Source organism: Myotis nattereri, assembly GCF_964212035.1.
Source record: "Myotis nattereri genome assembly, chromosome: 4".
Classification (NCBI taxonomy): Eukaryota; Metazoa; Chordata; class Mammalia; order Chiroptera; family Vespertilionidae; genus Myotis; species Myotis nattereri.
The window spans coordinates 37,053,279-37,075,776 of NC_138079.1; the positions used below are offsets into that span (position 1 = coordinate 37,053,279).

At 44.4% G+C, this 22,498-nt stretch overlaps 1 protein-coding gene across 1 annotated transcript in view; it reads left to right on the forward strand.

The window, feature by feature from the left end:
• The first annotated feature begins 713 nt into the window (after positions 1 to 713).
• The window catches only part of OCLN (occludin), a 41,355-nt gene continuing 19,570 nt past the window's right edge, over positions 714 to 22,498 (forward strand). Inside the window, exons 1-4 of the mRNA XM_081090020.1 lie at positions 714 to 939; positions 8,114 to 8,224; positions 9,651 to 10,326; positions 13,923 to 14,084. Coding sequence (XP_080946146.1) covers positions 8,175 to 8,224; positions 9,651 to 10,326; positions 13,923 to 14,084 — 888 coding nt within the window. The 5' untranslated portion in view covers positions 714 to 939; positions 8,114 to 8,174. The remainder of the gene's footprint in view (positions 940 to 8,113; positions 8,225 to 9,650; positions 10,327 to 13,922; positions 14,085 to 22,498) is intronic.

Consider the following 22,498-nt stretch of genomic DNA (forward strand, 5'->3'; position numbering starts at 1 on the left):
AGAGAACACAGCAGACAAAACTAGTTTTTGTTTTGTTTTTAAGCCAAAGAGAATATTAAAATTGTTTAAATCACGCCCCCGAGATTCTCCATCAGCCACAGTTAAATTTGGGAGGGCGCAGAGGACCGTGAAGTGGTAATACTGAATACCGTGGTGTGTGCTTAATTTTGATGGCAAATCTACCGACACCAATATCTAGGGTACTTCACCTTCATTTAACTACTCCTTTTCCTGGATCCAGAGACTAAAAACGGTTCCTAAATTTACGCATGGCTTTTGAAAATCTCCCACATCTGGATTTCCAACAAAACTTGAACCAAATTTTTGGAGCAGGAAAGTGCTATGCGAGACGTGGTTTTCCTGCCAAAGTGCGGAGCAACCCTGGCCCCTCCCTCTTCAGGAGGAAAACAGCCCCCTGCAGACCTCACTCCGAAACCCGCGGAGCTCCGAGCGCGCCTCGGGGTGGCCCACGACCACCCCCGGGTTCCCGGGAGCCCGAGCCCTTTCTCTCGCTGGGTCCCCGCACCTCCGCCCGAAACAAGGAGCTTTTCCTTTAACTCCGCGCTCTGCAAGGGTGTGCGGAGCAGGCCGGCTCCTCCCGCCTCCTTCTCCACCTCTCCCTTCCCCCTCCCATCCGAGTTTCAGGTGAATGGGTCACGGAGGGAGGAGGCTGCCACACTACACCTCCACCTCCGGCGCAGACGGCGGACTCCGGGGAGAGCCGGCCAGAGCGTCGAGGAGCCCTTGCCGGGGACAGCAGGTGGGGTCGCCCGGGCGGGGCCGCCCACCTCCCGCAGCCCGGCCTGGCATTGGTGCGCATGCTCGGGGGCTGGGCGGCCGGGGTGGGGGGACCCAAGTGGAGAAGGAGGAGGGCTGAGTCCCCCAGCGGGTCCCGGGGTGAGCGCCGGCGGTCCGCACAGCGTCAGGTGCGCCGGCCAGGTGAGCGCGCTCCTCGGCTCCCGCCGTCCCTGGTGGATCTGGTGGGTCGGGCTGGGCTGCTGTGAGTTGGTGAGAGTTGGGCGCGGCGCCCGGGGCGCACGGTAGCCCGGAGTCCCCACTGGTACCGCGGCGCCTCGGTCTGGCAGGGGAAGCGCGGGGGAAGGGCGCTCGGGGCTGGTTTCGGTGGCGGTTTCGCCCCGGGACTGGGACTCGCGGGAACCGGGGAGGCGCGGGTGCGCGGAGCGAGGCTACCGTGGACGCTGCGCCCCGGAGCCGGGGCCACTTGGAGGCGCCGATTAGCTTATTTGGCGGAAACGCTTTATTGTACCTGTGCCCAGGCGCGGACAACTTTTCGCTTTTCGGAGGCGGGAGGTTCGCGAACAGTGAGACTCCTGGGCTGCGCTCTCCGGGCTGCAGTTCTTGGGGGTTCTCAGGGAGAGGGGCGCGGCGCCCGGCTCCTCCGGGGTCCTGAGCCCCAGGGCTGGAGCGATGGGGGCGCTCGCTAGCCAGGAGGCTTGGATCCCGGGGGACCTCGTCATTCCCGCCCCCACCTCACCTCTTTGGGTATCCCAGGGAGAGAGGGTGGCTGGGTGGAAATCTTGAAATAATGTATTCCTGGAGTGACGGGGCGCGCCGACCGACTGTTACGAATTTTGAGCGCACTTAGTGGAGCTGGCTGAGCCCCCCGTGGATTTAAGCTGGGGGGACGGGGATTTCATTTCGAGGGAGGCAGTACTTCGAGGGAATCTGCTCACGCTCGGATTCTCAGCCGTGACCGAAGGCCTCGGGCGGCCCTCGCCCGGCCTGCGCGCCCGGCCGCCGGGGGTGCTCCTGGGCGCGGCGGGGGCGCGCGGGTCCCGGACCTGCCCCCGGCCGGCCGCGGGGTTTTGAGACCGGCGGGTCCAGCAGACATGTTGCCTTTGTCGGAGGAAGAGCGCGGGGGCGGGGAGGTGGGTTGAGGGGCCAAAATGGCCTCTGCACCTTGGGGCTGGAAGAGCAATTCCGAGCCCCTCGTGTCCCAGGTGAAGCGACCAGGCGGGAGCTGCCCCGGGGCCGGCTGGGCAGGCTGCCCACCGGGGAAGTGACCCGGAGCGGGGAGGAGGCAGCCTTCCAGGTTAGTGTGTGGCCCTCGGGCACAACAGGTGTATTATTGGGATCCCTGGAAAAGAGAAACCCTTACCTTTAAGGCACTGCTGGCCATTCTTGCTGTGATTGAAATGAGTTCTTTTTATCCAGAGGTAGATTTCTCAAACTGCTCATTCCCAACTGTAACAATGTTTCTTTTGCATTGTACATTGGATCTTTATTTTAAATTTCTGATATTTAAAAAAATAGATATTTTAAATGGTGGAGCCACAGTAATAGATAACGCCTCAGACAAAGCAACACTTTTTTTTTTTTGTAGTTTTGCATTTATTGAGCCATTAGATGCCTCCTTTGTTGGGTGATGGAGAGGAGGATAATGAGATTTAGACAACTCGCAGGTTATTTAGGGGAATCATGGGCGGTGCCTCCTGTTTTCGAAGCACTGTTCTAAAGGCTTTTGTACTTCTATCATTTAATCAACCGCTCTGAAAGGTAGGCCTTATTAGAATTCCATGGTAAAGGTGAGTAAACACCTTTAAACCTAGTTACCTTCTCAATCTTGAATGTGGTATGAATCACCTGGGGATCTTATTAAAATACTGATTCTGATTCATAGGTAAGAAGTGGGGCCTGGAATTCCGCATTTCTAAGGAATTCTCAGGTGATGCCCACATGTTTGTGTATTTCACCCTTTTCTCTCTTTTTCCTCTCAGACTGTAAGCTCAGTTATGTTTTTGAACTTTAAGGATTGTATTTACTGGGTGTTATGAGTGAAGAATTTCAATCTGGTCACTGGTGGATTGAAACCCCAGCTGTAATATGGGCTGTTGGTCGTTATAGATCAGGTATTGGTAGATCATCACTTTGTACCAGGGATCAGGGATAACAGTGATGGTCAAAACAGACATCTGAGTGCTTGTGAAGATGGTATTCCAGTCGGGGTGGAGAGGGGAGGGGGAGAAAGAAAGAAAAGAAAAGCTAATAATTTAGTTGGTGGCGGGGGGGGGGGGGGGGGGGGGAATGCTGTCTGAAAATAAAACAGGTTTAGTGGATGGAGTGAGTGATGGGGAGGGCCTCTGAGGAAGTGAGACACTTGCACCGAGAACTGAACCACAGGCACTGCCAAGTAAAGATCTGAGTGTCCTGGACAGGAAACACAATGTCAACGCTTTGATGTGAGACAGTGATTCTCAGAATTATGGTGTGCTTAAAAATTATCTGGAGAGCTTATTTAAAATGCAGTTTCTGACACAGAGCTCAACTATTTCAAAGTTTGCCTAATTTCAAAAATTTAGGCAGTTTACTAATGACTAATGAAGTGCCTATAACCTAAATATCAGGCACAACTTAAAAAAAAACTTCTTAGACACAAATTAACTATTGCTGTATGAGATTGAGAAGGAGCAGACTGCCCTTCAATACAATAAAGTTTATTTTTTATTTTTTTGACAATTTGCTTTAAGGAATAATTTGGGGCATAGTATTTTCAGACTTTTCTACTTCATCTTAGCTTGTTTTTGGTTTTTTTTGTTTTGTTTTTAGGACAGCTTTGGACCACTAAACATTTTCAAGAAGAGAACTTTTGTTATATGTTAACATTAGCTGGCTTTCAGCATAACATTCTACAAGTGTTTGCTGCTTCTCTTTTGCCCCCGGCTTTTACTCAGCTGTTTGACTTATGTCCCTTTCACTGTCACAACTTGCTGTGCTGGACATTGGACAACAGTCTGTTGTATCTTGGCTCACTTTCTACTTTGGCTGTCGCCTCAAAGCACAGTCGCAGACTGCCTTGAGAGAGACCTTTTAAGTCCCGTCCAGTCCCCCCAAATATCAAACAACTTAAGCTTTGCATAATTGGCATCAGATCAAGTTGTTAGTTGTTATTTTTTGGAGGGTGTGTGGGGTCAGGGTGAGGGAGAAACTTCCTAACATTGAGAGGGAATCTGACCCTGGTGGTGTGTGTGTGTGTGTGTGTGAGTGTGTGTGTGTGTGTGTGTGTGTGTTTCAAATACCATGTCTAGGACGACAAAGGGGGGTCTTCAGATATTTGAAGGTTGCCATAGCGGTCCTTCTAATGTTGAGCTCTCCAGGCCAAACATTTCCTGTTTTTCCAATCATTTGTGTTAAGACATGATTTTTCCTGCCAGCACCAGTTTGGCTCAGTGGATAGAGCCTCGGCCTGCGGACTGAGGGGTCCCAGGTTCGATTCCGGTCAGGGGTATGTACCTTGGTTGCGGGCACATCCCCAGTGGGACATGTGCAGGAGGTGGCTGATCAATGTTTCTCTCTCATCGCTGTTTCTGACTCTCTATCCCTCTCCTTTCCTCTCTGTAAAAAATCAATAAAATATATTAAAAAAAAAAGACATGATTTTTCTAGATCTTCAATAAGCTTAATCACCCTTTGAAGAGGGAGTTAATTGGAACATGATGCACAGATTTTAAGATATTGCAGAGGTTTGCTTCTTTTTAATTACTGTGTCATTCCTAGATTCAAGCACTATCTCTGTGAGTACTATCTGAGTTTGGAATAATATGTTAACTTTTGTTGAAATTCTCACCAAGGGAATGCACTTTTAAAAATGGACAGTTATTAAGCCAGCTCTCCTTATCCAGTACTTATACTATTAATTTTTAAAAATTGAGGTAACATTTAAAAACTGTTTTTATTCATTTTGGAGAGAGAGGAAAGGAGAGGGAGAGAGATAGAAACATCTATGAGAGAGAAACATTAACATGGATAGGTTGTTTCCTGTACGACCCCTTCTTGGGAATTGAGCAGTAACCGAACATGTGCCCTGACCTGGAATCCAGCTGTGACCTCTGGGTTCATGGGTGGATGCTCAACCACTGAGCCACACTGGCCAGGCTTAATTCATTGTTTTATTTAGTTATCCCACCTCAGAGCTTAGGGTTAGCCCCCATTTGACAGAGGAGGGCAGTGAGGCTCAGAGATGAGGAACTTGTGCCAGGCAATGCGTTTTTACAACCACTAGGTTTCTTTCAATCATCCTTTCATCCTTCCGACCTTACAGAGAACTTGATCAGTGTTGATAGACTTGTAGCCAGTGGGGTCCTTAGCTGCAAATCTGGATAAGCTTGTTGCCTCCACTTTGTGTGTAGCAGAACCACTAGAGACCTCCAACCAGGTGGACATAAATGGTCCATTCTTTTTTTTTTTTTTTCCCATTCTTTTATCTTAATTAGATTCCATTCTTTAGCTTCTTAGAAATCTGCCCAACACGGTCTGTACAGCAAGGATGTGCTCAAGATTCTCAGGATTCTCTCTGCACTTCCTTCATCTACCCGCCTGGTAACCTCCAAAACGGAGATGAAGTTGGTGTGGCATGACTTGTTCTTAATTAGCTTTCTAAAATTAATTTGCTTCACAGTTTAAAATCTGTTATTAGAGGAGTCATGACAATTAAACTCTGAATCTAGGAAATAGTAGTTTGGAAAGGGATTTTCTTGTTTGGATTTTTTTTTTTTTAATATATTTTATTGATGTTTTTACAGAGAGGCAGGGAGAGAGATAGAAAGTTAGAAACATCAATGAGAGAGAAACATCGATCAGCTGCCTCCTGCACACCTTCTACCGGGGATGTGCCTGCAACCAAGGTACATGCCCTTGACTGGAATCGAACCTGGGACCCTTTAGTCCACAGGCCAACGCTCTATCCACTGAGCAAAACCGGCCACGGCTCTTGTTTGGATTTTTGACAAAACTTAAACTGCAGTCTGGGTCTGGATTAATTTAGAATGTTCAAAAGCCATCATTGAGCCTGGAATTTTTGGCATAGTCTTGAATGAGTGAGTGAGAGGTATAGAAAGAATAAGATTCCTCCTCTCAGGTCAGTCAGACAGTATTTGACATTCAGCTTCAGAAATAGTGTCTAAATTCAGTTTTTCTTAATATTTTTTTGAATCTCAATTAGGGAGACATTTAACCTGGACTTTGACTCTTTTTTTTAAAAAAACTTTATTGTTGAAAGTATTACATATGTCCCCTTTTTTCTCCCATTGACCTCTTCTAGCTCGCCCCCACCCTCCTCCCAGCCCCAGGCCTTCACTACCCTATTGTCTGTGTTCAGAAGTTATGCATATATATGCCTACAAGGTCTCTTCCTATCCCTCAACCACCCCCTCCCACCCCCACCCCTGTCTTCCTGCTGAGATTCGACAGTCTGGACTTTTACTCTTATAGCACCATAATATTTTGGCCTAAATTGCTCATTTATATGTGTGTTTGGATGCTAGTTATAGGGCTTTGTACACCTATGACTTGTGGACTTTCTGTATGTTTCAGTCAATAAGGTGGTTTTTAGAAGTAAAAGACTGTAGAGAAGTTGTCTTCCCTCTTTGTGTTTGGAAAAGTTATGTTAACTATTGATGTTACTAATATTCACTGTATTTCCATCTTCGAGGTTTTATGTAATATACATTTAGGCAGTATTTTTTAAGACATTTGGAATTCATTGTCCTTAAGGATGTAGGCAATAGCTGCTGTTGCTTTTAAAGAATAAAGTTTAAAGAGTTTGATTCAGTTTCTAACATAGTGATGCAAGATTACACATACTTTATTTGAGAATAAAAAACATTGGACACTTTAATATATTCAGATATAGATTTTTTTAGAGAGAGAGAAATATCAATTTGTTGTTCCACCTATCCCTGTATTGATTGGTTGATTCTTTTTTTTTTTTTTTGTCAGTTCTCATTAAGGATATTTTTAGAGTGGGAGGGAGGGAGGAGTGAGAGAAAAAGAGAGAGAGAGGTGTGAGAGACATATCGATTGGTTGCCTCGTGCACACACCCCAGTCTAGATCAGGGATTGAACCTGCAACTCAGGTACCAGGAATGGAACCGGCTACCCTTTGGTGCATGGGCCAACGCTCTAACCACTGAGCAACGCTGGCCAGGGAAGATATAGGTCTTGCTCAATTGTTCTTCCTTCCTTCCTTTCCGCTTCCTCTTTAAGTCTTTGGTCATCCCCATACTGCACTTTATCACATAATTCGGTCCTAATTAATGCCTGTTGCAGTAGGCTGGGTGACCTTCAGGAGGACTTTGTCTCATACTTAATTTCCACAGGTCCTGTGATATAGCAGAGGCACTTAATAAATACTCGTTGATTGAATGAAATTGGGACAAATTGAGAAATGTTAGAACAAAACCATTCTGCTTTTGCCTTAGAGGACTCTTTAATACAATGTGCATTTAATGTTTTCCCCCCCATAATTTATAAAAATTATGCCCGGTTTTGAAGATTTAGAAAAGCAGAATGGGAAACTAACTGTCCACAATCCCACCATTCAGAGATGCATCTTGTAATCATTTGTAATGAGAAAAATATACTTTTTAAACCAGCTTATGCTATAATTAACAATGATGGCCTAGTATGTGTTAGACTCTGCTAGATATGCACTTTTTTTTCCTCTTTAAAAAATGTATTTTTATTGATTTCAGAGAGGAAGGGAGAGAGAAAGAAACATCAATGATGAGAAACAATCATCGATCTGCTGCCCCCTGCACACCCCCTACTGGGGATTGAGCCTGCAACCCAGGCATGTGCCCTGACTGGGAATCGAACCATGATCATATGTGGATGCTCAACTACTGAGCCACACCAACTGGGCGATATGCACTTTTATATGCATTCTCATTTTATATGAACTTTCCAAAGTAATATGAAACAATATATTTAAATAATGTTTTTTTCTCATACCCATCTTGTTATTTGAAGAGACTGTTTTAAAAAATAAATACAATTTTTTACCTATGCTGTAGAAGCATTGTGAATTTTTTATTAATACAATCTAGAATTTCAAAGTGAACAGTATTTGTATGCCAGTGATGTACAGAGCATGGTGTGAGGTGCTGTGAGGACTCCCAGGCTGAATATTTCCTCTGCCCAGTGATTTCCTCTGCTTAAGGAAGTAATGGTCCAATGTATAAAATAGCAATGGGAAGGACCAGAGAAATAAGCATGGTGTGAGAAGTTACTTGAGATTGGTATCACTAGTTTTCTTAGTGATGCAAGGAAACTCTGAGCTCAGTAGTAATGCCATTACCCTACTTATGTTGCTTAGATTGGCTTATCTTGGGAGCTCCAGGACATTGCTCATCTTGAAGATCAGGTGACCACTGACCATGTCATCGAGGCCTTTTGAAAGCCCCCCTCCATATAGACCTGATGAATTGTAAGTAAATATTTCTTCAGTTTTCCTTTTAAAAAAGTCTACCACATGTAAAAAAAATATGTACCTATTGTTGAAATTTTCATCTATTCTTTGTTTGCTTTTAAAAATAAAATATATGCCGAAACCGGTTTGGCTCAGTGGATAGAGCGTCGGCCTGCGGACTGAAAGGTCCCAGGTTCGATTCCGGTGAAGGGCATGTGCCTGGGTTGCGGGCACATCCCCAGTAGGAGATGTGCGGGAGGCGGCTGATCGATGTTTCTCTCCCATCGATGTTTCTAACTCTCTATCTCTCTCTCCCTTCCTCTCTGTAAAAAATCAATAAAATATATATATATATATATATATTTTTTTAAATATATTTTATTGATTTTTTACAGAGAGGAAGGGAGAGAGATAGAGAGAGTTAGAAACATCGATGAGAGAGAAACATCGATCAGCCGCCTCCCGCACATCTCCTACTGGGGATGTGCCCGCAACCCAGGCACATGCCCCCGACCGGAATCGAACCTGGGACCTTTCAGTCCGCAGGCCGACGCTCTATCCACTGAGCCAAAGTGGTTTCGGCAATAAAATATATTTTTAAAAAAATAAATAAATAAAAATAAAAATAAAATATGTGTATTCAGTGAAAAATGAGTTTCCCTCTTACCCATAACTTCCAGGATGAGTTTTTCTCTGCAAAGGCAACTATTGTTACCTGTTTCTAATGTTTACTTCAATATAGTCTAGGCTTATATTTGTATGTATATTTATTCCTTTTGTTTTCACAATTGTTATGACACTTCCATATTAATGCCTTGTTTAAATCACCATTGGCAACATGGCATCAATTTTTTAAATAACACTTTTATTGAGGTATAATACATTATACAATCCACTCATTTAGAATGGACAGTTCAGTGATTTTAATGTATTCACAGTGTTGTGGAAGCATCACTATTTTAGAACATTTTTATGACCACCTCCCCAAAGACACCCTTACCCATTAGAAGTTACTCCCTGTTTCCCCCCTGTACTCAGCAACCACCAGTCTACTTTTCTGTTCTATATTTGTCCATTCTGGACATTTCATATAAATGGAATCATACATGTGGTTTTATAATATACTAGAGGCCCGGGGCATGAAATTTGTGTACGGGAGCGGGAGAGGGAGACCCCTCAATCTGGCCTGCACCCTCTCCAATCCGGGATCCCTCTCGCAATCCGGAACCACTGGCTCCTAACCACTCACCTGCCTGCCTGCCTGATTCCCCTAACTGCCTAACTGCTCTCTCCTGCCAGCCTGATTGCCCTAACTGCCTAACTGCTCTCCCCTCCTGGCCTGATCCCCCTAACTGCCTAACTGCGACCTTTCCCCTTCCCTCTTCCCCCTTCCCCCTTCCCCACAAAAAGTGCTAACTTAACATTGTTTTCATGTGCATTTCAGCAAACCAAGTCATTACGCACCAAGCAATGACATGTACGGTGGGGAGATGCATGGTCGCCCAATGCTCTCTCATACGGCATATTCTTTCTACCCAGAAGATGAAATTCTTCACTTCTACAAATGGACCTCTCCTCCAGGAGTGATTCGGATTCTGTCTATGCTCATCATCGTGCTGTGCATTGCCATCTTTGCCTGTGTCGCCTCCACACTTGGCTGGGACAGAGGCTATGGAAGTAACATTCTAGGAGGTGGTATAGGTTACCCTTATCCTGGAAGTGGCTTTGGAAGCTTCGGAAATGGCTATGGTTATGGCTACGGTTATGGCTATGGAACAGGCTATACAGATCCAAGAGCGGCAAAGGGCTTCCTGCTATCCATGGCTGCCTTTTGTTTCATTGCTGCATTGGTGATATTCGTTACCAGTGTTATAAGATCTGAAATATCTAGAACAAGAAGATATTACCTGACCGTGATAATAGTGAGTGCTATCCTGGGCTTCATGGTGTTTATTGCCACAATTGTCTATATAATGGGAGTCAATCCAACTGCCCAGGCTTCTGGATCTATGTATGGTTCACAGATTATTGCCATCTGCAACCAGTTTTATTCACCTACAACTTCTGGGATGTACGTGGATCAGTATTTGTATCACTACTGTGTGGTGGATCCTCAGGAGGTATGAGTAATTTTGTTTTTTCACACTTTGCGTTAGAGGCTCAACTCGGGATGCTTAATAGAACCACATTGGGAACTTTTAAACAATATTGTTGCCAAGTGCCCACTTCTATTTTAATCAGACTCTGAGAGAAAGGCTAGGTGTCATTATCTATACTAATAAAAGGGTAATATGCTAATTAGACTGGACATCTTCCAGACGACCTTCCATATGTCCTTCCGGACAAGGCCATTGTGATGGGGTCAAGGCAGAGGTGGTTAGGGGGATCAGGCCGGCAGAGGAGAGCAGTTAGGGGAATCAGGCCCGCAGGAAAGAGCAATTAGGGGAATCGGGCCAGCAGGGGAGAACAGTTAGGGGTTATTGGGCAGGCAGGCAGGTGAGTGGTTAGGAGCCAGTGGTCCCAGATTGCAAGAGGGATGTCCGACTGCCGGTTTAGACCCGATCCCTGTCTGATTTAGACCTGATCCCACAGGGATCACATCCCCCGGCAGTCGCACATCCCCCGAGTGGTCCCAGATTGGAGAGGGTGCAGGCCAGGCTGAGGACCCCCCCCCCCTGTGCATGAATTTCATGCACCGGGCCTCTAGTCTACAATAATAAAAGTGTAATATGCTAATTAGACTGGACAGCCGAAAGACCTTCCAGATGTACTTCTGGACAAAGCTGGGCGTGGCTGTGAGGGCCCAGCCCCTTGCATGAATTTTGTGCATCAGGCCTCTAGTTGAGATATAATTAACATACCACATAATTCATCCATTTAGAGTACAGTTCGTTGGTTTTTAGTATATTCACAGAGTTGTGCAACCATCACCACAATCAACACTTTCACTATTCCCCGGGGAACATTTCACTAATTAAAACAGTCAATTGTCATTTCCCTAACTCTTCCCAGACCTACTCTATAGATTTGCCTATTCTGGATTTCATATAAACAGAATCACATAATACATATGCAGTTTTTTATGATTGACTTAATTTAGCATAATGTTTTTAAGGTTCATGTTGTAGCAGGTACCAGTACTTCATTCGTTTTTATTGCTGAACGTGGCCTGGTGCACAGATTTGTGCACATTGAAAGGAAGCGGGGCCGTGCTCCCTCCTCTCTGGTTCCGCGGTGCGTCGCCCGAGAACCATCGCTGCCAAGTCACCGCAGCTTGGCAGTAAACCAGTTCAGGGCTAACAGTGCCCCAGCAACAATGTAACCCACGGCCCCAGGAGGAATCGGGCTCCCTCCTCTCTGGTTCCAAGGTGTGTCACCCGAGAACCACTGCTGCCACCACAGCTTGGCAGCTCCTGCGTTCAGCATCTGTTCAACATCTGCCCCCGGTGGTCAGTGTGTGACATATGTACCAGCTGGTCGGGACTGTCGGATGGTCAGATGGGCACTTAGCCTTTTATGTATATAGATAATAGTTCTTTATTTGAATATACCATGTTTTTTTATTTGTTAGTTGATGGACATATGGACTAATTCCACATTGGCTGTTATGAATAATGCTCTGAACATTTGTGTATAAGTTTTCGTGTGAACCTGTGTTTTAATTTCTATACCTAGGAGTGGAATTGCTGAGTCTTATGGTGACTTTGTGCTTAACCTTTTGAAGAACTGCCAGACTTTTCCAAAGTCGTTATATTACTTTAAATTTACCAGAAACATATAGGATTCCAATTTATGCACATTCTCACCAACAGTGTTTTTGCCTCATTTTGGTTTGGATTTGCATTTCTTTGACAGCTAATGAAGGATGTTGAACTTGTTTTCTTTGTGCATATATCTTCTTTGGAGAAATGGCTATTAGAATCTGTCAATTTTTTAACTGGGCTACTTGTATTTTTATTATTGAGTTGTAAGACCTCTTTATATATCTGAATACAAGTCCCTTATAGATGTGTGATTTGCAAGTATTTTCTCTCATTTTATCATTTTCATTTCACTTTCTGTATATGGTTCTATTGTTCTCTGCACAAAAGCCTTTCATTTTGATGAGGTTTGATTTTTCTTTTGTTTGTGCTTGTGGTGTCATATCTAAGAACACCTGACCTAATTCAGAGTCACAAAGATTTACTCCTGTGTTTTCTTCTAAGACATTTAATTTTAGCTCTTTCAGTTAGGTCTGTGATCCGTTCAGTTAGGACATAGTATAAGGAAGGAGTCTAACATTCTTTGTGCAGTTATATTAGTATTATTTATTGAAAGGACTATTTCACCATGAAATTGTCCATGCCCTAGTCAAAAATGAATTGACAATAAATGTCAGGATTTATTTCTAAACTCTCAGTTTTATTCCATTCATCTATATTTCTGTCCTTATGCTAGTACCTCACTATCTTGATTACTGTAGCTTTGTAGTATGTTTTGAAACCAAGAAGTGGAAGTTTGCCAGCTTTGTTCTTTTTCAAGATTGTTTTGGCTAAATTCTGGGTCTCCTGTGTTTTCATATGAATTTTTGGGTCAGCTTGTAAATTTCTGGAGGGAAAAAGAAGCCAGCTGGAATTTTAATTTTGAAGGATTGCATTGAATCTGTAGATCGATTTGGGGAGTATTGTCATCTTTACATCAAGTCTACTAATACATGAGCATAGTATGTCTTTCCATTTACTTAGGTCATCTTTAATTTCTTTCAAAAGTGTTTTGTAATTTTTGGAGTGTAAGCCAGTATTTTTAAAAGCTATCCAGGTGATTCAAATGTGCAGGTGGGGTAGAAAACCCTGCCTTCAGTAGCCATGAGTCACCACCTAATTATATTCAGAAAATGTTTCTGGGTTACTAACTGACTCAGGAATTCTCATTCTTTTGCCTGTTTTGAAGACCGAAGTGTTTTTCCCTGCAACTGTAGGTTTTCAGAATGTTTGTGGTTGACATTCAGATGTATCTATGGTAAACAGGGCTGACGGTTGGTACTCCTATCTTACCACAGCCCCATCCTTTTTAGTCCCCCTACTACCCAAACCTGTACTCTTTAAGGAAGGATATCACTGTGAGATAGCTGCGGAGAGAGCCTCCTGCTACCCCTATATCCAGGGCAGAGTCCTGGTGCCTGCCTCAACTCCAGGTGCCTCTGGGCCAGCATACCACTTAACACATCTACCAGGCACTGGGAGAACAGTCATGGGTAGGGTTTCCTTGTCACAGAGCCCTTTCTAGTAAGTAGATGAAAGACTCCAAAACAGAAAAACCTGCCAGACTAAATGAGTCATTAGTCAGGTTCCTCTAATTTATAGCTCGGTTAGATTATGTCTGCAAACTTAATGGTAGGGCCGATCCTCTGTAAAATACGGCCCCTTGGTGCTCAAGCTTTAGTTGGGAATAATTTCCTGTAAAATTCTGAAACGGAGATGATGATAGTACCTAACGTTAATTAACTGTATTCTGAGGATTGAATTAAGGGGTGTGTGTGTTTTGCTAGCATTAGCTTAACTAGTATGGGTCGGTTTTATAGTTCTAAAATGTAGCCATTTGTATCAGTTTTATATCAGTTAAGTCACAGATATTTAGTAGGGTATTTGTAGAGGGTGGATTAGGTGCTTGTAGAGGGTGCATTGAGCTGAAGTAAGCAATTAAAATGTAATTATATCATTATCTTTCCTCTCTTTAGGCCATTGCCATTGTGCTGGGATTCATGGTTATTGTGGCTTTTGCTTTAATAATTTTCTTTGCTGTGAAAACTCGAAGAAAGATGGACCAATATGACAAGTCGAATATTTTGTGGGACAAGGAGCCCGTTTATGATGAGCAGCCCCCCAATGTTGAAGAGTGGGTAAGTATTCAAATAATCAGCAAGCATCCAATCTTTCATTAAACCCTAGGTTTCTGTCTCTGAACTTGACCTTTAGTGCTTTGTGAAACGCTGTTCTTAGAATTATTGTCTATGTTGCAAAAGTTTTGGTCTCAGGTTTTACTTTAAGAAGGTGGGATAAGTAGAAATTATTTTACTACAAGGTAAAAATCATATTTCCATTTTCAAGAAGTAGATCTAGGCACTGAAAATGGATTGGTTCTAAAGTAATCGTGGGGGGAAAAAATAAGTAAACTAATCATGTGGAAGGAACTAACACAACTCAAACAACTCCCCACCCCCACCCCGTCACCTTTTACTTTCCTGCTTATCCTTTGGAGGGAAACACTATTACCCAGGGTACTCTCTGGGGTCAAGATGGCCAAAGGGTGTTTTTGGAGAGGTAGCAGGTGGTGGCAGACTTAAACTTTTTACATGGAGAACAGCCTGGTGAATCCCAGTGTCTGGTTCTGCACTAATATTCACAGTATCTATGAAATACTTAATGAGGCTGAGAGAGATTAGAGCAATTTCCTTTTTTGTGTATACTGTTAACCTACTGGTAGGCAGCTTCCTATGTGATGTGATTTGCGGAAAGCCCACAAAGTCTCTCTCTTCAAAAATATCTCCCCAATGCATGTTATTGAAAACCTAACCTGTCTGTAGAGAAGTTTGGAGTAAGACTTCGTTTCTTAGAAATCCTCTGTTAGGATGCTGTTGGGAGCAACCCCAGAAACGGCCACGATAGGTTTCTTTGAGCAGATTGATTGCTTCCATGAGGGTTAGTTGAGAATCCTGGATACTGGTTCCAGGATGGGATTTTTTATTTACTTATTTGTTGGCTGGTGGGAGGTCAGTGGAAAGGGCTAAGGGTGGGTACTGCTGGTCAGGGGTAAAGATATTGATCATCCCGAAGGCTCCTTTAGCTGTAGCATCGCATATATCTTGTGTTGGAAGGATTCTAGAAATGTAGATGAAATGTATATTTTTACTGATTTTACAGAGAGAGGAAGGAGGGGAAGAGAGCGAGAGAAACATCAATGTGAGAGAGAAACGTGGATCGGTTGCTTTCTGTGTGTCCTGACCAGGATCGAACCTGCCATCTGATTAAGTGCCCTGATTGGGAATTGAACCCAAAACGTTTTTGGTGCACGAGGCAGTGCTCCAACCAACTGATCACTGGCCAGGGCTGAATTATTTTTTTAGTTAAGGAGCAAAAATTAAGCAGTTTCAGGAAAGTCAGAAGATGGGGTATATGCTGTGGAAATGATAGTTCTATGTCCCTGCCCTTGAAGAAATCCTCTTGGCATGGATTGTTCTTTTTCCCCCCTCAGTTTTTCCACCCATAAAGTATGAAGGTGTTCGGGAATGTTTTCCTTTAACCTTTAGCCCCAGGCAAGGCCAACGCAGATGGAATAGGACAGTCTATTGTGAACTATGAAGTAAATGTTTCTTGGGAGTTTCTGGGCGTGTCAGTTTTCACTGGCTGTTGGATTTATTTACTTAAGGTTTCGAGAGCCTTAAAAAAAAACAACAAAAAAAAACCACCCTGACTTAAGAGAGACCAGAGCCAGTAATAATAGAGTCCCAGTGAACTTTGGGCCTCATCTGATTTTACTGTCATGAAGGTTTAGTCAGTTCCAGGTGCTTTTGATAATTTGGCAAAGGCTAATCATAACTTATGGAGGTGACGATGATGATAAAGTGGAAAGGATTTAGTTTATTAAAAGGCATTATTTTTATAATGCTTCCTCACTGAATCTCTAGAAAAACTGGTAGACCAGACTAGGCTGTTTGATGTATACTTAATAGTTTCTCTGTAGAAATAACTTTTGCTGTATGAAACTTAAAGAATCATCTGTTAAATAGCAGGTATACAATTTTGGCATACTAGTGTTTTATGTGATACTTGCAAATTCTTCATTTCTTTCCCTTTCCCTTCTCCAAATGAACTGCGTAAGGAAGGCTAGTATTTGAAACTAGAGGCCCAGTGCACGAAATTTGTGCACTGGAGGGGGGGGGGGGCTTCAGCCTGGCCTGTGTCCTCTTGCAGTCCAGGAGCCCCGCAATCAATCACTCCACAGAGGGAGGACCCGCCGCAGCCCACTGGTCAGTGGCCTGGGCCTCCCTCTTTGAGGCAATCATGGAGGTCCCCCCCACCCCCCAACCAATTGCATCGCACTCGCCTTGGCTGGCCTGGCACCAGTGTGTCATAGCGTGGTCGTCCAGATGGTCATTCTGCTGTAAGTTCTGCTGTTCGGCAGTTTGGTCGATTTGCATATTACACTTTTATTATTATAGATAAGCTACTTGGAGTTGGTTTTAGCCACAAGTATATTGCTTTTCCTTTCATTCTTCGCTCACCTGCCCAAGTTTGCTTTGCTAAATTCAAAACCAGCACCTTCGACCTTGCACCCTCCATTTCCCACCTTCTCTGTTGTTCAGCAGATGAGCATCCAGCCTCTGCTGTCTCAGGAGTATTTGATCTATACATAGATGTATATTTCAATGTATTCTTGGGAGGGGCAAGTTCAGCATCCTCCTATGCTGTCACCATTTTGGACCTCCTCAGGAAATGTGCAACTTTCTAATTTCCTGTCTCTGAATCTTTAGCACAATGTTTTCTCTGCCTTCCTAGGGATTTTTAGGGTTTTTTTTTTTCTATCTCCCCTTTCTGTATATCTTGTACTTTGTAAAATAAACAGTCCATGTTTGCATACTGGGTGTTAACCTAGTTCTTTGAAGTTCACTTAAGCTTGTGCCAACATTGTTGTATTTTAAATGTTTAAAGTTTCTTTTAATAAATTTACAGACCTTTATTTTTTCTGTATGTCCTCAAACCCCAGAACTAATAGGTACTTTTTCTGAATTAAAATACAATTAGTCATTGATGAACGATGGGGATAAGTTTTGAGAAAAGCGCCTTAGGCAATTTCATCATTGTGAACATCATAGAGTAGACTTACACAGACCTAGACAGTATAGCTTACTACACATCCAGGCTATATGGTATAACCCATTACTTCTAGGCTACAAGCCTGAACAGCATGTTTCTGTACAAAACACGGTATTAAATCAATTACAAGAGACAATGCAATCAAGAGACACAGCAAATGCAAGATTTCTGAGGCTCCTGCCTACATAACACAGCATACTGTTTTACAGCAAACATCTACACTAATAAAAGAGAGGGATGCAAATTAACCGTCACTCTGTCACTCCGATACACCCACAAGCCGTGCCCACCAGCCAATCAGAGCAACTATGCAAATTAACCCAATTAAGATGGCGGCAGCCACAAAGCTGGAGCGAGCAGGAGGCTTGGGTTGCCTCCGGCGATGTAGGAAGCCAAGCTTCCCACCTGCCCTGGGTGGCCCTGGGCTCCACTCAAGGCTACAAAGTTTCAAATATAGAAGATAAATAAATCCCAGATACATGCAAAACAAGGAGAAGCTGGGAGCTTGGGTCACTGGGGGGTCTGGCCAGCCTGAAAATGACCCTCAGCCCTTTACCCATGCTGCCCACACCCCCATGGGGTGAAGGTCCCCTCTAGGGGGCTTGGTCAGCCTGAAAACGGCCCTCAGCCCCTCACCCAGGCTGGCCAGGCACTCCAGCGGGACCCCTACCCTGATCTGGGACACCCTTCAGGGCAAACCAGCCGGCCTCCACCCGTGCACCAGGCCTCTAGCCTATATAATAAAAAGGTAATATGCAAATTGACCCTAACAGCAGAATGACTGGGAATCACTGGCCACTATGACACACTGACCACCAGGGGCAGACACTCAATGCAGGAGCTGCCCCCTGGTGGTCAGTGTGCTCCCACAGAGGGAGCTCTGCTCAGCCACAAGCCAGGCTGCCGGCTGCCAGCACAGAGGTGGTGGCAGGAGCCTCTCCCGCCTCCTCAGCAGTGCTAAGGATGTCCGACTACAGCTTAGGTCTGCTCCCCACTGGCAAGTGGACATCCCCAGAGGGCTCCCAGGCTGCCAGAGGGATGTCCGACTGTCAGCTTAGGCCTGATTCCCTGGGGAGTGGGCCTAAGCCAGCAGGTGGACATTCCCCGAGGAGTCCCAGACTGTGAGAGGGCACAGGCCAGGCTGAGGGACCCAGCATGAGTGCATAAATTTTTGTGCACCGGGCCTCTAGTTGTTTTATAAGTAGAAAGAGGACACTCAAATAACAATAAAAAGTATAGTGTTGTAACTAAATAAACCATTAACATTGTTCTTTATTATCAAGTATTATGTACTGTACATAATTCGGTGTATATGCTATACTTTTATACAACAGCAGTACATAGGTTTTTTTTACACCACAGCATCATCACAAACAGGTGAGTAATGCATTTCACTACAATGTTACAAGTCACTAGGTGATAGAAAGTTTTCAGCTCCATTACAATCTTATAGGCTAGCCACCTTGTTATTATCCTAACTGCAACACTTGCTGTATGGACTCTCATAGGAGAAACTGAGGTTTGCAGATGACTTAAGTAATTTGTCTCAGACTTGACATTCTAATCTGCAGGACAAGTATTATGTTTGCTGTTATAACTTGTATTTCGTGTGTGTGTGTGTGTGTGTGTGTGTGTGTGTGTGTGTGTCTTTTTCCCCTCTGAGACCCAGTTTTCTTTGTCAATAGAATTGGAGAAAGTAGTATATTTTCAATGCATAGTTGGCAATCTGCGTATGGAGAGGGTCAACTTAAGTTTTACATGGGGTCTGGCACTCCTAAGCCCTGCATTGCTCAAGGATCAACTGTACTGAGTATAACTAACAGATTAGAATGGTAATTAATATATGTGTCAAATGCTTATCTCTACTACAGATCAGCATACCAGTTATCAATGAGTATTTTCTGCATGTTTGCCAATTTGTACCTTTTTTTGTTATTGCCACATGATTATGTCAGAAGCAGGTATAGACTAAGTTTGGAAAGAGCATGCCATAAACTTGTTTCTCCATTGTTACCAAGTAGTAATTTGTTTAAAAAGTTCTATTTTTACCCCTGGCCAGAGTGGCTCAGTTGGTTGGCCATCATCCTGTGCACCAAAAGGTTGCCAGTTAGATTCCGGGTCAGGGCACATGCCTGGGTTGCGGGTTAGATCCCCAGTAGAGAGCATACAGGAGGCAGCCCGTTGGTGTTTCACTCTCACATTGATGTTTCTCTCTCTCCTTCTCACTTTCTCTCTCAAAATTAATTTTTAAAAAATCTTTTTTAAAAAAGATTTTATTTTAAAGTAGGAAAATACAAGTTCCACCTACAGATTTGCTGATTCTGTAACAATTAAAGGGCTTAGGTCAGTCTGGGCAAGCACATATTTTATTAATGCCCAATACATTTTAGCTAGACTAGTAATTGTTAGCATTTGCAGTGATGAGTGTGAATAAGGGAACTTGGCTAAGGGGACCCAAAATGTAAGTACATTTAATATTGGTTGCAGTTTAACTTAAGTTTCCTCTTACTTGTAAGCTTATAAGCTAGCTACAAGTTCCAGTAAAAACATTTTTTTTTTCCTGAAAAGGTATAGGCAGGCCCTGAATAACATCTCCTTGTACACAGGATGGGGAAACAGATATGGATGGGGGAGGTGACTGGGACTGAGCAGTGGTGGTATCAGCATTAGACATCTGAAGAAATTTGAATAGCTTTTGTCTGTTGTTGTTAATCCTCACCCAATGATATTTTTCCCATTGATTTTTAGAGAGAGTAGAAGGGAGGGGGGAAGAAAGAGACAGAAATATCAATGTGAGAGAGACACATTGATTGGTTGCCTCCCGCACATGCCTGGTCTGGGACTATGGATTGAACCTTCTACCCAGGTATGTGCCCTTGACCAGGCATCAAAATCCAGACCCTTCGGTGCACCCGCCGACACTCTAGCTGCTGAGCCACATGGGCTAGGGCTGAGTAGCTTTTTAATTTTCAACCACTACAAGCATTCTTTAATGTAAAAGCAGTCATTTTAAAGGGCTTCTGACTATTGGTATGCTATATTAGTATACTGTTACCTGTGGCCTCAGGTGAGTCAAAATGAAACAAAAGGGGAAGTGCCCTATCTGGCTACTGACTTTTAGAACCCACCAGCATGGAGCACTGCGACCCTGTCTGTCCGGCACCCCTGTGAGTGAAAAGGGGAGGGTGGGCGAGCAGGCCAGGGCATCCCGGGGAGCCGGGTTAAGAGTTGTAAGATGCAGTAGGAGGTGGAGCATGTGGTGAAGCTGGTGCTGCCTTTGTGGCTCTCTGAAAGCAGGAATTCCTAGATTTCAAGCACTACCTAGAACTAATGATAGGTGACATCATTAATGGTCCAAATGGGGCAGTTGTCTGCCATGGTCAGTGGTTCTCAAACCTTACAAGCACCAGAATCACCTGAAGGAATGGTTAAAACAGCTTGCGGGGCCCACCCCCAGAATTTCTCATTCAGGAGCTCTGGAATGGTGCCTGGGAGTCTGCATTTCTAATGAGTTTCCCAAGTCACATGGATGCTGCTGGTGTGGGGACCACACTTTAAGAACCACTGCCCTGCAGAGCCAAGCTGCACTGCGTTAAGGTAGGCACAGGGCCTTTTCCACATCACCGTAAGGTTGTACAGAGTCCTGGAGGAAGCTGACGGGAATTTGGAACCCCAGGTGGTGACTGTCCACAGGCTCTGAGAACGAAGGTGTTTCGGGCCTTGTGGCATACCTGTTGGGGAGCCCTGGCGTGAGGTGCATAAGTATTAAAATACAGTCTGCACCAGGATTTCCGTTTCTAGAGCAAGGAGGCCTTGAATGTTATCACTCACTGAGGATAAGGTTTCTCCAGCTCACTCTCTTCCAAAGCTCTCTTAACAATTCGTTGACTCCTAGGGAGTTTCAGAATTCATCTTTGTTGGTATATGTTAGTATTTCCCAACGGGCAGCATGAACTTTGGTTGGGGACATTGTATTTGCTAACTCCTCAGTGCCATTTGATCAACAGAAAATGAATCAGACAGGCTCACGCCTGGGCCAGGAGCTCTTCACCTGTGGGATTAGCACAGTTGGGAACATCCACCTTCAGGAGGCCCAGGGTGGAGAGAAGTCTGAGGAACTTTCCAGAGGCAATTTTGAGGCTCTTGTTGGGGGAGCATCTTGTGGGTATAATCTCAGAGAACAGGAAAAACAAGTTGGGCCACGTACTGGTCTGAAAGTGGACGCAGGTTGTAAAACTGGAGATGGTACTTTGAGATTAAGGGACTCCTCCCTCTGATGTCTGTTCTTTCTCCACCATAATTACCAAGCAGGAAAGGCCCTTCTGTTCCCCTTCTGAGGGTGGTGTTTCTACACTCTGACCTAAACAAAGGCACCTGGTGACTGAAGCACAGATTCACAGTAATTTTGTGTGAGAAGCTGCCTTTAAATTTTTCTAAAAGGCAAGTAAGGCTCTTCAAAATGGATTCAGCTCACATCTCATTAGGGTGTGGTGAGGAGTTGAGGCAAAGAGATTGACTCCATTTGTCACAGGGACTAATCAGTACCCAGACTAGATAGGCACCTCAAGCCATATTTAAATCACTGAGGTTGCAGTTTGTTACCTGAGAAAGCATTGGCCTTTGGCACCAAGTGAACTAGGGTTCAAATCCCCTGTCTACCACATCACCTTCTGTGTGACCTTGAGCAAATTAATTTAATCGTAGAGGTTCAATTTCCGCATCTGAAAATGGAGATAATTGTATCTACTCGGGCAGTGGTGAGGAATAGACAGGTCATAAACACATAACAGGGTGAACTTTCCTCTTGTTCTTAGAGGCAGGTGACTTGTCAGATTGCTACGTGAGTTGGATGCAGGTGGAGCCTGCCTCTTTTTCCCTTCTGTGAACTGGGAATGAAGACAGGGTGAAAAGAAACATGGGGAATGACTGTAAAATCTCCTTTTTGCTTGTACTAATTCCAGATGGCATATGAAGTAGCTTTGCATGGAAAGAAATGGTTTCCCCAAACTGTGTTTTGGGGGAGAAAAGATTTTCTTTAAAAGGGCCCTAGAACATTCTATTTTTAATCCCATCTGTGATTTAGAAGGCTCAGGGTGGGAGGCTGGGCACGAGTCAATAGCCTTCCCACACAGGATTGAGTAGGGCAGTCTCCCCCCTCCCCCCTACTCCCCCCCCCCGCCCCCCCCCCGCCCCCGCCCCCGCCCCTGCCAGGCTGGAAGGCACAGTGCTGACAGGGTTTGGAGGAGGGTTGAATAGAGCCACCCTCTGTTCTCCCTTTAGCACCCCACAGGGATTTAGGATATTTTCATAAATTCTCCAAGGAATGTTAGATGTGGTTATAAAGGTGTGTTTCCCCCCCTACAAGTGGCATAATCAGAACTCTTCTTAATGAGTAGAATTAAATTTTGAATAAAATTTTGTCCTCATAATCACCTCTTGT